This window comes from Antechinus flavipes, chromosome 2, assembly GCF_016432865.1.
Source record: "Antechinus flavipes isolate AdamAnt ecotype Samford, QLD, Australia chromosome 2, AdamAnt_v2, whole genome shotgun sequence".
Classification (NCBI taxonomy): domain Eukaryota; kingdom Metazoa; phylum Chordata; class Mammalia; order Dasyuromorphia; family Dasyuridae; genus Antechinus; species Antechinus flavipes.
In genome coordinates, this window is record NC_067399.1 from 353,284,749 (window position 1) to 353,299,061 (window position 14,313).

The 14,313-nt window shown below is 33.4% G+C and overlaps 1 protein-coding gene across 1 annotated transcript in view; it reads left to right on the forward strand.

Moving 5' to 3' along the window:
• TTC6 (tetratricopeptide repeat domain 6) overlaps nucleotides 1-14,313 on the forward strand; it is a 288,496-nt gene that overhangs the window by 222,642 nt on the left and 51,541 nt on the right. The window contains exons 22-24 of the mRNA XM_051978083.1: nucleotides 7,622-7,782; nucleotides 9,912-10,046; nucleotides 12,518-12,667. Of these exons, the coding sequence (XP_051834043.1) occupies nucleotides 7,622-7,782; nucleotides 9,912-10,046; nucleotides 12,518-12,667 (446 nt within the window). The remainder of the gene's footprint in view (nucleotides 1-7,621; nucleotides 7,783-9,911; nucleotides 10,047-12,517; nucleotides 12,668-14,313) is intronic.

Genomic DNA, 14,313 nt, shown 5'->3' on the forward strand with positions numbered 1-14,313 from the left:
GATTTGTTGTCTGTTAGTTCATGAAAGACTATGAGCTTCTGATGTTTAAGTTTAGCCATTCAGTAATAAATTGATAGGCATTCACTAGTCTACAAATGATGTACTGCATTGTTTCTATCATTTCTTTGAATAATCTACATCAATCACTTAAGTCTAGGCTTTTTATGGAAAGCCTGTCTACAATTTCTAATGGCAATAATGTAGTCCTGAATCATCATCATCTCATTTCCACAAATATAAGTCCAAGTGACTCAGGCATTGGTTCTATTCTTCTGGTAATCATATTGTTGGTCAAGTTTATATGGATATACCCCATAAGGGGCCATTTAATTCTATTCTTGAATCTTAGTAACTTCATAAATTCCATCCAGAAGCAGACAATTTTCATTTAATATTCTATGAATCTAATAATGTGAATTTTTATTGACCTTAACTATTGCTAATTGAATTGATATTGACATTACTATTCCTCTCTGAAGAAAGTTCTCCCCAAAGTCTTAAGTTTTTGACCTATTGATTATATTCCCTAAGAATGTCTATCAGTCCTCTTCTTCTGATTTAGCAAAGAAATGTTAAGCTTTCTATAGCTGCCTGGAAAGTGATAGTCCCTATCTTTCATTAACATTGTACAGGTATTTGTTGGAATAATTTGTTGGTCCATTTAATAGATCTAAAGGTATATATTAAGATTGGTATTACATAGATATTAATTGATTTGCTTTGATAACTAAATACCAATAAGTATCTTGACATACTTTGTCACAGGCTTTCCTTGATACTCTTAAACCAAACTACTTCTTAATTGTACTTAATATTTTCTACAACTTCTTACTACCTGTATAAGCCTGGAAAAATCACTTAACCTTCATTTGCCTCAATTCTTTATCTGTAAAATGGGAATACACTAGAGAAGGAAATGGCAAACCACTTCAGTATCTTTGCCAACAAATACTTGATTGGACTAGTTCATGGGGTCATGAAGAAACTTGAGTGGCACAGTGGATAAGAGTATTAGGCCTGAAGTAAGGGAGTCTTATCTTCCTGAGTTCAAATCTGGCCTCAGGAATTTGCTAGCTGTGTAATCTTTGGCAAGGCATTTAATCTATTTGCCTGCATTTCCTCATCTATAAAATGAACTAGAGAAGGGAATGGCAAACCTTTTCAGTATCTTTGCCCAAAAAATCCCAAAATAGGGTCATGAAGACTCAGGTGTAACTAAAAGGATTGAACAACAACTGTTTACTCATATTTTCAGCCTCACTTCTTAGATGAGGATTTTATATTGGGTCACTCTTCTCAACATTCTGGAATGCTTAGATAGGATTTGTTTTGCTCTACTTCCTCCATATTCTCAACATGACTATTGTTGCTTTCTACATGGAGTGACTGGTATTAAGCCCCATCCTTTTCCTCAGTCCTTGCTTTTTGTCTCTGCCTTGTTGTAAGCCACTGTGGGCTCTGATTCTGAAGGGTCTCTGCCTTCTCTTTCTTCTTTTTTAATAGTATTTTTTCCCTATGTACAGGCAAAGATAGTTTTCAACATTCACCTTTGCAAAACCTTATATTCCAAAATTTTCTCCCTCTTTCCCTCTCTTCCCCCTCCACAAGACAGCAAGCAATCCAATATAGATTAAACATGAACAATTCTAAACATATTATCATATTCATAATGCTGAACAAGAAAAATCAAATCAAAAGGGAAAAAACACAAGAGAAGATAAAACAAACAAACAACAAAAAGGTGAAAAATAGTATGCTTTGATCCACATTCAGTCTTCTTAGTTCTCTCTCTGGATGCAAATGGCACATCTTCACAAATCAATTGGAATTGTCTTGAGTCACCTATTGTTGAAAAGAGTCAAATTCATTATAATTGATTATGACATAATCTTGTTACTGTGTACAATGTCTTTTCAGGCATTTCTAAAATTAGCCTGCTCATCATTTATTACAGAACAATAATATTCCATTACATTCATATACCATAACTTATTCAACCATTCCCCAGCTGATGGGTATTCATTCAATTTCCAGTTTCTTGCCACTACAAAAGGACTGCTACAAACATTTTTGCACATGTGGGTTCTTTCCTTTCTTTTATTATTTCCTTGGGATATAGACTCAGGAGAGACATTGCTAGATTAAAATATATTCACAATTGTATAGCCCTTCGAACATAGTCCCAAATTGCTCTCCAAAATGGTTGGATCATTTCACAATCACACCAACAATGCATTAGTGTACCAGTTTTCCCACATACCCTTCAATATTTACTATTATCTTTTCTCATCATTTTAGTCAATCTGAGAGATGTAAAGTAATACCTCAGAGTTGTCTTAATTTGCATTTCTTTAATCAGTAGTGATTTAAAGCATTTTTTCATATGACTAGAAATGGTTTGAATTTCTTCATTTGAAAATTGTATGCTCATATCCTTTGACTATTTATCAAGTGGGGAATGATTTGTATTCTTATACATTTGAACCAATTTGGGTTTATCAGAAGCACTAACTTTAATGTTTTTTTTTTTTTTCAGCTTTCAGCTTCCTTCTAATCTTGACTGCATTGGTTTTGTTTGTGCAAAACCTTTTTGATTTAATGTAATTAAAATTATCCATTTTGTATTTCATAATGTCCTCTACTTCTTCTTTGGCCATAAATTCCTACTTTCTCCACATATCTAAAAGGAAGACTATCCCCAACTCTGTTAATTTTCTTATAGTAGCATCCTTTATATCTAAATCATGAACCGATTTCTGACCTTATTTTGGTATAGGATCTTAGACATTGGTCATTGCCTAGTTTCTCTTGTACTATTTTCAAGTTTTCCCAGTAATTTTTGTCAGATAATTAGTTTTATTCCAGGGATCTGCCTTTTCTTTTTTTTTTTTTTTAAATCATTCCATTCCTGCTATGATTCTGAGAGGGATGTTACAGTTTATGGTGTTCCCAGACCTTCTGGACAGCCCCCTGGCACAGATACCCAGACATTTATCTTCTGCTATAACTACAAGTACCAGGAAATGATTCTCCAAATAGCGTATGTGACCCAAGTAACCTTTGTAATGCTGTAGAAACTGAGCAAGACAGAGGTTAGAGATCAATTTAATAGTTTATTAAACGGACAGATATACTGGGATCAAATGGATCTTGGTCCCAGGGCTGGACGAGACTATCATCTCAAAGAATCCAGCGCTAAGTATCAGAGGGCAAGCTTTTTAATAGGATAACAAGAACAATGACATAATGGGGGAGGTATCTAGATGGGGATAAAACCTAATGGGGGGGGGGGGGGAGGAGGAGGAGGCACCTAGGATGACACAATGGAGGGAAGTTACTGATATTCTAATGACATCTAAAATGGATAAACCTTTATCCTGTCAAACATTAAGAAGGAATGACTATAACCTAAAGATATAAAACCTTTATCTCATCAACCATTTAAGAGGGAATGATTATAGCCTGGGGTTTGGGGGCAGAGCTACTGAGTTAGACCTTTATCTCATCAAACATTAAGAGGGAAAGGTTATAATCCGAGGCAGAGTAACTAAATAGGACAATGGGGAAACTAGGTCTGGACATCAAAAGGGAATTGTGGCACAACACTCTATTTCTGTTCTGATAGTCTAGAGCTAAGATATGACTCCAGGTTCTCCAATACTAGAGAATGTATTGATTTGCATCTAGTTGTGGAGGTTCACAGCTTCATTATCACTAAAGAGATATCATTGTCCTTAACAAGGAAATGCTTTCTAATCCCAGTAGCCTCGTAGTTGGGAACCAAAGTGGCCAGCAGGTGCCCTGAAGAGGTCAAACTCAAAATTCTATCTACAAAGAAAAACTCAGCAATTTACTACGAGATAAGTGATAAAATACAGCCACAAAATCACATTACTGACCCTAACTATCTGTAGGAGAGTAAAGGGTGCAGGTCCAACAGAAACAGCATTAGACTTTTTGCAGTATGAGAAGTATGAACTGATGTTGCATGCATATATCCTGGTCATGCATATGACCTTTATCTGTGATTTTTAACAATTAAGCATTGGTCACAAAGAGGCAACAGTTGCCACCTCCTACATGAGATATTTTCTAATTTTTCCCCCAAATTGAATATTTCCCAAACACTTTGTATTTTTTTTTATAAAATTTGTACTTACTTATTTGTCTATGTGGTGTTTTCACCAACAAAATGTTATGTATGACTTCCAAATGTGTGTCCTGCCCTTCCTGCTAAGGAATTCTATTATTCCTATTGATAATGGGTGTATTTGCAAGGCAGTAAAAGTCAATTTGATGGAAGAAATGTTCATGGTAAATTTTTACTATTCTTTTGCCAAAACAAAAGTTCAAAAACTAAATGCATCTTAAATTAAGCATCATGAGAGAAAACTCATATGTTCTCTCCCCAAGCTAACTCTCTCTCTCTCCTATTTCTATTCAGATTATCACTCTTCTCCCAGATATGCAAATTAAGTATTATCCTTTATGCTTCACTGTCACTCCTCTTTCTCTAATCATTTGACAATATTATCAGTCCTATCTCCACATCATCCCTTTCTTTCCACAATACCACCATAAACAACATGATTCAACTTTTATTACTTCTTGCCTGGCCCATCTCAAGAGCATACTAATTAAATTCCTGACTACAAATTGCTTTCCTTTCCAAACTATCCCCTCTACCACTGCAAAGAAGATATTCTGAAAACATAGTTCAGATGACATCATTCTCCTGTTCAGCAAATCTCTAGTTGTCTCTTGAATAAAAATCTGAACTCATTAGTTGGAGATTTAAAGTTTTTACATTTTGGCTCCTGGCCACTATCTTATTGTGTATTTCTTCCTTTCATGCACTTTTATGTTCTAGTCAAATTGACCTGTTTATTGTTACTTATATATTGGCATTCTATTTCCCATCAATATGATTTTTCATAAGCTATAGCTCATGGTTGGAATGTACTTGCTCCAGACCTTCGATCAGAACTTCTGACTTCTTTCAAAGCTTTGTAGAAGTGCCATCTCCTATATGAGACTTTTCCTGATATCCTACTGTCCCCCCAAATTACTATATATTTGCTCATCTTTCTACTTACTGTTTCTCCCAAAATTTGTGTACAAGCTTCCTGAGGACAGGGACTACTTGGGGATTTTTTTGTCTTTGTATCACCAGTCTCTCACATGTAACTCATTACTAGCATCTATATAGTGCTTTAAGATTTACAGAGTACTTATGGTTTCTCTTTAATCCTCACCACAATCCTTACAACAAAGTATTATTACTACCCATATTTTATGATGAAGAAACTGAGACTGAGTGAGATTAACTATCATGTAGTGAGTAATTGTCTGAGGCAAGATTCAAGTTCAATTCTTATTGACTCCAAATCCAATATATATTTTTTAAAATTATAACTTTTTATTGACAGTACACATGCATGGGTAATTTTTTTACAACACTATCCCCTTGCACTCACTTCTGTTCTTATTTTTCCCTTCCCTCCCTTTACCCCCTTCCCTAGATGGCAGGCAATCTTATACATGTTAAATATGTTATAGTATATCCTAGATACAATATATGTGTGCAGAACCAAACAGTTCTCTTGTTGCACAGGAAGATTTGGATTCAGAAAGTAAAAGTAACCTGGGAAGAAAAACAAAAATGCAAACAGTTTACACTCATTTCCCAGTGTTCCTTCTCTGGGTATAGCTGAGTCTGTCCATCATTGATCAATGGGAACTGAATTAGATCTTCTCTTTATCGAAGATAGCCACTTCCATCAGAATACATCCTCATACAATATTGCTGTTGAAGTATATGATGATCTTCTGGTTCTGCTCATTTTACTCAGCATCAGTTCATGTAAGTCTCACCAGTCCTCTCTGTATTCATCCTGCTGGTCATTTCTTACAGAACAATAATATTCCATAACATTCATATACCACAATTTACACAACCATTCTCCAATTAATTCATTTTCCAGTTTCTAGCCACTACAAAAAGGCTGCCACAAACATTTTGGCACATGCAGGTTCCTTTCCCTTCTTTAGTATCTCTTTGGGATATAAGCCCAGTAGTAACAGTGCTAGATTAAAGGGTACACACAGTTAGATAAATTTTTGGGCATAATTCCAGATTGCTCTCCAGAATGGTTGGATTCGTTCACAACTCCACCAACAATGCATCAATGTCCCAGTTTTCCCTCATCCCCTCCAACATTCATCATTATTTTTTCCTGTCATTTTAGCCAATCTGACAGGTATGTAGTGGTACCTCAGAGTTGTCTTAATTTTCATTTCTCTGATCAATAGGAACACTCTTTCATATAAGCGGAAATAGTTTCAATTTCACCACCTGAAAATTGTCTGTTCATATCCTTTGACCATTTATCAATTGGAGAATGGCTTGATTTCTTATAAATTAAAAGTCAGTTCTCTATATATTTTGGAAATGAGGCCTTTATCAGAACCTTTAACTATAAAAATGTTTTCCCAGTTTGTTGCTTCCCTTCTTCCCATTCTTGTTTGCATTAGTTTTGTTTGTACAAAGGCTTTTTAATTTGATATAATAAAAATTTTCTATTTTGTGACCAATAATAACCTCTAGTTCTTCTTTGGTCACAAATTCCTTCTTCCTCCACAAGTCTGAAAAGTAAACTATTCTATGTTCCTCTAATTTATTTATGATCTTGTTCTTTATGCCTAAATCATGGACCCATTTTGATGTTATCTTGGTATATGGTGTTAAGTGTGGTTCCATGCCTAATTTCTGCCAAACTAATTTCCAGTTTTCCCAGCAGTTTTTGTCAAATAATGAATTCTTATGCCAAAAGTTGGGATCTTTGGGTTTCTCAAACATTAGATTGCTATAGTTATAGACTATTTTGTCCTTTGAACCTAACCTATTCCACTCATCAACTAATCTATTTCTTAGCCAATACCAAATGGTTTGAGTGACTGCTGCTTTATAATATAGTTTTAAATCAGGTACAGCTAGGCCACCTTCATTTGATTTTTTTCCCCATTAATTCCCTTGAAATTCTTGACCTTTTGTTCTTCCATATGAATTTTGTTATTTTTTCTAGGTCATTAAACCAATATATATATTTTTTGATTGAGTGTTTAGTTGGTTGATTTTCTTCTTTGCCTAATAGTAAAAGTATTGGTGAGGGGCTCTCTAATTTAGAGTGGATTTATACCCACAGAGTATCTTAAACCCGGAACTGTTCTTGTGCTGGTACTCACTATGAGATCCATTCTCCCTCTAAGGGTTGATCAATCAGTACTATTCTTGAGTGAAAAGAGGATGCTCAAATCTCTCAGTACATGGAATTAGAAATCAGCAAAATTGATGGCTGGTGCTTATAAGTAACCCCAATCTGCATCAAGTATAGAGAATAGAAATTCCTTTTTTTGTTAGTATAGCTGACAATGTTACTAGTTGCTTAAAGATGCCAATATAATATTTCTGGATTATTTGATATGATTGTAATATACGTTTCTTGAATTACAAGGTTTTCTCAAAACAATTTCTAAATACTAGGTACTTAACTATTTTGATATTATGTGAATTAGATGAAGGTGACATGAAACACTTACAAAAAATTTCCTTTACTTTTAGGTTCCTTTGAGTTGTCTCCTATTCAACAATCATTGGTTTTTTCCTTTTGTAATCAACACAAAGAAGCTCTAAAAATTTTATTTTCAGTCACATTGTGTAGGCCAGAGCCTGCCATATATATGCTATTAGGAAAAGCCCAAATGAAGGCTAAAAAAATACAGGTGAGAAAATTTAATTTAGTAATTTTTACTAAATGTATTGATGGAATTAATATGCTATATATAACATTGCTGTTTAAATTTATAGTGGAGGGGCAGCTAGATGGCACAGTGGATAGAACACCAGCCCTGAAGTCAGGAGCACCTGAGTTCAAATATGGCCTCAAACACTTTAACATATCCTAGCTGTATGACCCTGGGCAAGTCACTTAACCCCAATTGCCTTAGCAAAAACAAAAATGAAAACAAATTACAGTAGAGTTTTTTTTTTTTCCTATAATGCTTTACTTGGTGGAACTTGGAAAATTGTCATAGGAAATTCATGATGGGATAATTCATGATGGGATGATTCATGATGTCATGAGGTGACTTTGAACTATCAGAGGTAGAGCACAAGATGTTTTAGCTCTTACCAAATCAAAAGGGCTCTGAATATAAGCCCAAGGACAGAACAATGAACCATCTGAAGACTACTCCAACTAAATCACAGATTCTTCATTAATACAATGGTTTTAGGAGAATTTATTTTTCTTCCCAGAATTTGTAATGATTATTTACCTTAAGATGTCAAGAGAATCTGATCTGATCTTGTGAAAGAAATGCTGCCCGAAATCGGCAATCCTTGAAGTTTTGAAGCATCAATAATTTTAATAGCTCTTGTATACTTGGTTTATCACAATGAGAGGTAATGATAACTAGTCTAGTTCAAGGATAAGCAAACTATGGCCCACAAGGCCAAGCTGGTCTGCTGGATAATGGTTTTTACAGTAATTCTTAACTTGCAAATTCTATAAAAACAGGCAGTGTTTAGCCCTTGGGTCATGATTTTCTAGCATGTGGTCTAGTTGATAGCAGTTTCAAGGATTCTATAGTTTAAAGAGAAGACAGACTAGAAGTATGAACGTTAATTTGGAGGCTCCTATAGATGGTGAGGACCTGAACTAGAGTAGTAACTTTGTTGGAGAAGAGAAGGAGATGGATACAAAAGATGTTGTGTTAGTGGACTTAACAAGATTTTGCCACTGATTGAATTGAAGACTCGGGGTGGGGGTAAAGAAGAATCAAGAATGACACTGGAAGTGGGGTGGGTTTGGGGGAGAAAATAATTTCTACTTGGTTGTATTTGAATGTTCAAAATCAAATACAGTGGATATAGACCAATCAGATATTCAGATTATCTGGACTAATTTGCGCAGTAAGTATAATACAAATTGAAGCTTAATGAAAAAACAGAGCACTGGGTATTTGGTTGGGTGTATACTGATGGCTGAATAGAAGGAATATAGCAAATCAAAAATGTCCTGCTGGAATGGGAGTAGTAAACAGAAAAAGAACTCTGGACTAATTATATTTGTAGTCCAAAGTAAAGCAGTTTTCAGAGTTATACTTTACAAAAACTAAACTTTCCTTCAACTGTTCTGGCTTCTAAAACAGTAAAAATATAGATAAAATTAAGAACTCTTTTTAAAAAGATCCCGATAAACTTAAATATATTCATATTGACATAAAATTCATTTTCCTTTATTATGGAATTGGTTTTAGGAATTTAAGAAATGCCTTTCATCACTCTGTTCAAGCTGGTAATGTAATAGCTAAAAAGCATGATTTGTTAGTAGCTTAATTTCAAACAGTAGAGTCTACTGTAAAAAAATTTAAAAGCAAAATAAAAATTGATTAAAATTATATCAGCTTTTTTGTGATCACTTCTTTGCTATCAAGTAGATATTAAAATATTAAGTACAATATTTTGCCTCCCCAAATTACTAGAGAATGTGTTTTGAAATAGAATGAATATCTTACTTGAACTTAAAGGAAATAATTCTTTAATATCTTCAGGAACTCTTTAAGCTAATACTTCTTCTACATTTTAATTTTCTAAGAAAACTGACTCAACATGTTTACTATAAGCATACTACATACAATAGTTACATGTTGTTATGGAAAGAATATTAGATGGAGGGTCAGAAACTTAGTTTTTCATTCTTGATCTGGCATATATATGTTATTTAACTTCTCTGAATCTTTTTAAAAATAAAGTCAGGCTGGATAATCTTTAAAATTCCTTTCAATTCTAAAATTCTGTGATTCTAAACAAGTAATGGAAATTTTTCACTTTTTTTTTGTTATTCTAGAATGCTGTGATAACTTTTAAAAGAGCTTTGGATGCAATATCTCCTACAGATAAGACACCAAAGGGATCATTTCTGCAAGCAGAATGCCACTATCACTTAGGTCTTTGTTACATGGAAGAAGGTTTTTTCCAAATGGTATTTACTGAGATTTTTGAAATATATGTATTTGTTACTTTTAGAAGAACCCCATTTATGAAGGTTATATCTCCCCCAAGGGACTAAGACTATTTCTGTGATCTGCCGATATGTAATATCAACATTGTTACAACTACTATAATAAGTCACACTCAACAAAATTACGTAAACGTTATTGAGTCCAACTCTCTTAATCCTGATTTTTTACCATATCTAGATATTATTATTCAGTAATGAGTGTTGATGTTATTTGTAATGGAGAAACTGAGCAAGACAGAAGTTAGAGAACAATTTAATAGTTTATTCAATAGAGAGATATACTGGGATCATGGTTGATTCCAGGGCTGGAAGAGACTATCATCTCAAAGAGTCCAGCTCTAAGTATCAGAGAACAAGCTTTTTTATAGGATAACAGGAACAATGACACAATGGAGGGAGGTACTAGAGAGGTTACTGATATTCTAATGACATCTAAAATGGATAAATCTTTATCCTGTCAAATATTAAGAAGGAATGATTATAATCTAAAGATATAAAACCTTTATCTCATCAACCATTTAAGAGGGAATGATTATAGCCTGGGTTTTGGGGCAGAGCAACTGAGGTAGACCTTTATCTGATCAGATATTAAGAGGGAAAGGTTATAACCTGAGGCAGAGTAACCAAATAGCACAATTAGGGAAACTAGGTCAGTACATCAAAAGGGAATTGTGGCACAATATATTCATTGTAATGATTTATTATCATAGTGATGCTATTATTCAATGATGATTTTAATATCTATTTAATGATTGGTATCTTGAATAAAATATTTAAAATATATTCAGTAAGTCTAATTCTAGAAAATATTTCATAAAATAATCCAACTGTATTTTATGAAGCAATTTTTTTCTGAAGCAAAAATCTCAGTGTAGTGAAAAACATCAGACTAGAAAGTAACCAATTAGCTGGTCTGTAATGACAATAATGAGGGCCGATCAAATTGTGCAGAACAAAGTCATTAATATCAACTATTTGAAAACAATCATGTGATTTTACAGCTAATACTTGGTGTGCTTTTATTAATAATAAAAACTAATAGCTTAAAACTATAACAAGACTTTTGGGACACTATATAGACAACCTTGAGCTTTACACATTAAAATTCACACTTCAATATTGTGACTATTATCTTACATATTAAAAACAATAATATTGTGCAGCAGATAGAGAACTAGCCCTAAAGTCAGGAAGACCTGAGTTCAAATCTAGTCTCAGATACTTAACACTTCCTAGCTCTGTGACCCTAAGCTAGTCACCCCAATTGCCTTAGCAAAAAAAAAACAATCAAAAAATAAAATAAAAATACTGTGCAATAGTATATAGTTAATGCAATGCATAACTCCTCCATCTCTAAATAGATACTTAGGCACATTCAGAATTTCATGATCTGCTGTCTATGGAGTAGATCAGTACTCTAAAGTTTAACAAAAAGATCTGTGGGTGTTCTTTATGTTATGTGTTCCATTTTGCCATACTCTTGCTCTGACTTTTGTATATTTGGCCTAAAGGTCACGTGTTAGTTGGGTCAGCAAGAAATCCAAAGAATTTAAGATTTATTCCTTGCTCTCCTACCTTTTGTTTGTTTGTTTCTTCTATATGATCAGAGTTCAATTTTAATTTATATACAGACATACAGACAAATTTCTTAAATACCCATTGCCTATTAGGCACTGTGTGAGGCACTGGGGATACAAAGATGAACTATAACTCTTGCTCTCCTTGAAAAACTTTACATTGGGATGATAAATATTTTTGAAGCATAATAATTGAAATTTCATTCCTGACTCTTAATTGATAACTATTCTTTTTTTACTGTGGGCAAAAATTTTTATATATGATATATATAAATATGACATATAATAAACTATTATATGATAAAAAACTGGCAAAGTTGTGGATACAAGTTACAACTTTGCCAGTTAGTAAATTATGTTAATATGAGCAAGCCATATAATTTAGTTGATTGGCTTTCAAAATCTGTAAAAAAAAATAGCTACTAATATCTGTTCTGTTTCCTTCACTGGATTATTTAAAATATGATATAAAATAATAAGTGTAGGAAACATTTTTGTAACTGTAAATAGAAATTAATAATAATCCAGCATCATTTATTATCATCTACACAATTTACTACAAGGAGCAATTATTTTTCTTAACATGGTAATCATTGTTTAGCATTAATTAATTTGATTGCAAATGTTTTGCAAAGAAACATAGTAAATAGATGTGTCAATAATTATAAAATGTTACTTGTTTTTAATTTTTATTTGTATTGCTTTACATAATGCTTTTTAAAAGAGCAACAAAAATATCCATAGGACAAGAGTTATTGTTTTAAAATTCACATACTATTTCACTGGTCTTTCAAAATTGATGGGTTATGGTTTATTGATTCAAGTTGCTTCTTTTTTATTGTGTGATCTTTCTAGGCCTTTGACTCTTTTAACAAAGCAGTGAAAGCATATCCTGAATATGCTGAGGCCTTTTATCAACGAGGCCTTTGTAAAGTGAAACTTCAGAAGGATAAAAGTGTGCTGGATTTCAATCGAGCAATTACCATTGATCCAAAACATTATCAGGTATTTGAATTTTCACTGCTTGTGATTTAAATGTATATAATATTGCTAAATAGATAAAAGGTCTTTGAAATCTTAAGACTTTCTAGCTCTAAATCCTTTGATCCTTGATTTGCTATATTTGCCAATATGATCAACAACCACAATTTACATACTTCCTTATTAAATTGTTTTTTAAAAGGAGACTGATTTGGCCTTTCCCACTTTATTGTTGCTTATAGATTATTTTTTGCTCACTAAATCAAAATACTAGAGGTGGTAGCCTCAAAAACCATCTGGGTCAGGGGTTATTAATCTGGATTCTGTAAATTTTTTTAAATTTCATAATATATCCTTTGTAATACTATATGTTTTATTTTATGCACTTAAAAATATTATTCTGAGAGTTGGTCCATAGGTTTCTAAACCATCTCACACCTGAATAATAATCTCTTTATCTTGGACTGCAAATGGTTATTCATCCAGCTTTACTTGATGTGAGAAGAAAACCACTAGCTCCTAAAATTGCATATACTAGTTTTCAGACAGCACACATTTTATGAAAGATTTTTTCCCCTTTTTACATCAAGGCTAAATCTAGTTCTTTGTAGTTTCCTTCTACTCATCATTCCAATCTTGTTCTTACAAGGCTAAGTGGGACAAGTTTAATTCTCTTTTTAGCTGAAAACTCTTCAGTTATTTAAATATACTTATCATATCACACCAACATCACTTCTTCTCTAGGCTAACCATCCTTCAATTGATTCTCATTTGGCCACCTTTAATTAATTGTCATATGCATGAAGATAAGGCTTTCTAGCTGGTGACCTTCCTTTGGACATGTTCCAAATTGCCATCATCCTTCCTCAAATGTGGTATCCTGAAGTCAGTCTGTCAACTTTTAGAAAGCATTTATGAAGTACTTATTAAGGCCCACACTGTGCTAAAGCATTGAGGATTACCCCACTCTCTCCCCCCAAAAAGGATAAAAACATAGTACTAGCTCTCAAAAATTTCAAACAGAAAGATATCTAGGTCCATCAAAGATATATACAAAGTAGATGGGGTGTAATCTCAAAAGGTAAGTCAATAGCAGCTGGGACAAGGCAAGGGCAATGTCCTGGGAAAGATCTCTTGAAAAGAGTGAAATTTAAGTTGTGACTTGAAGAAAGCCAGAGAAACTAAAGGGAAGAAGTAAGAGAGAGAGAGAATATGGAGAATTCAAAGATATAGAATGGGAGATGGAATATTGTGTGAAAGAAGGGTTCAGAGTAAGCTGAATTGTAGAGTATTTGGAGGAAAGAAAAACAGATTTTTAAATATCAATCATAGGGTTTTATGTTCAGTCCTAAAGATATACAAATTGATATGATCAGCTCTCCCTGCACTTTAGGAAAATCACTTTGGCAACTTACGAAGGATGGAGGATGGGAAAAGAAAGTAAGGAGACCAAATGAACAATTATTATATGAGGTTAAAGAAACAATTAGGGACTGAACCAAAAGGATTGCTGTATAAGTAGAGAGAGAAATGACAAGATTTGACATTGGATTGGATGTGTGGACTGATTAAGAGTGAGCAGAGATTGGAAGTTTAAGTGACTGAGGAAATGAGAAAGTTACTTTCAAAAGTAAAATCCTGTTAAGAGTTTTTTTTTGTTTTTTTGGGTT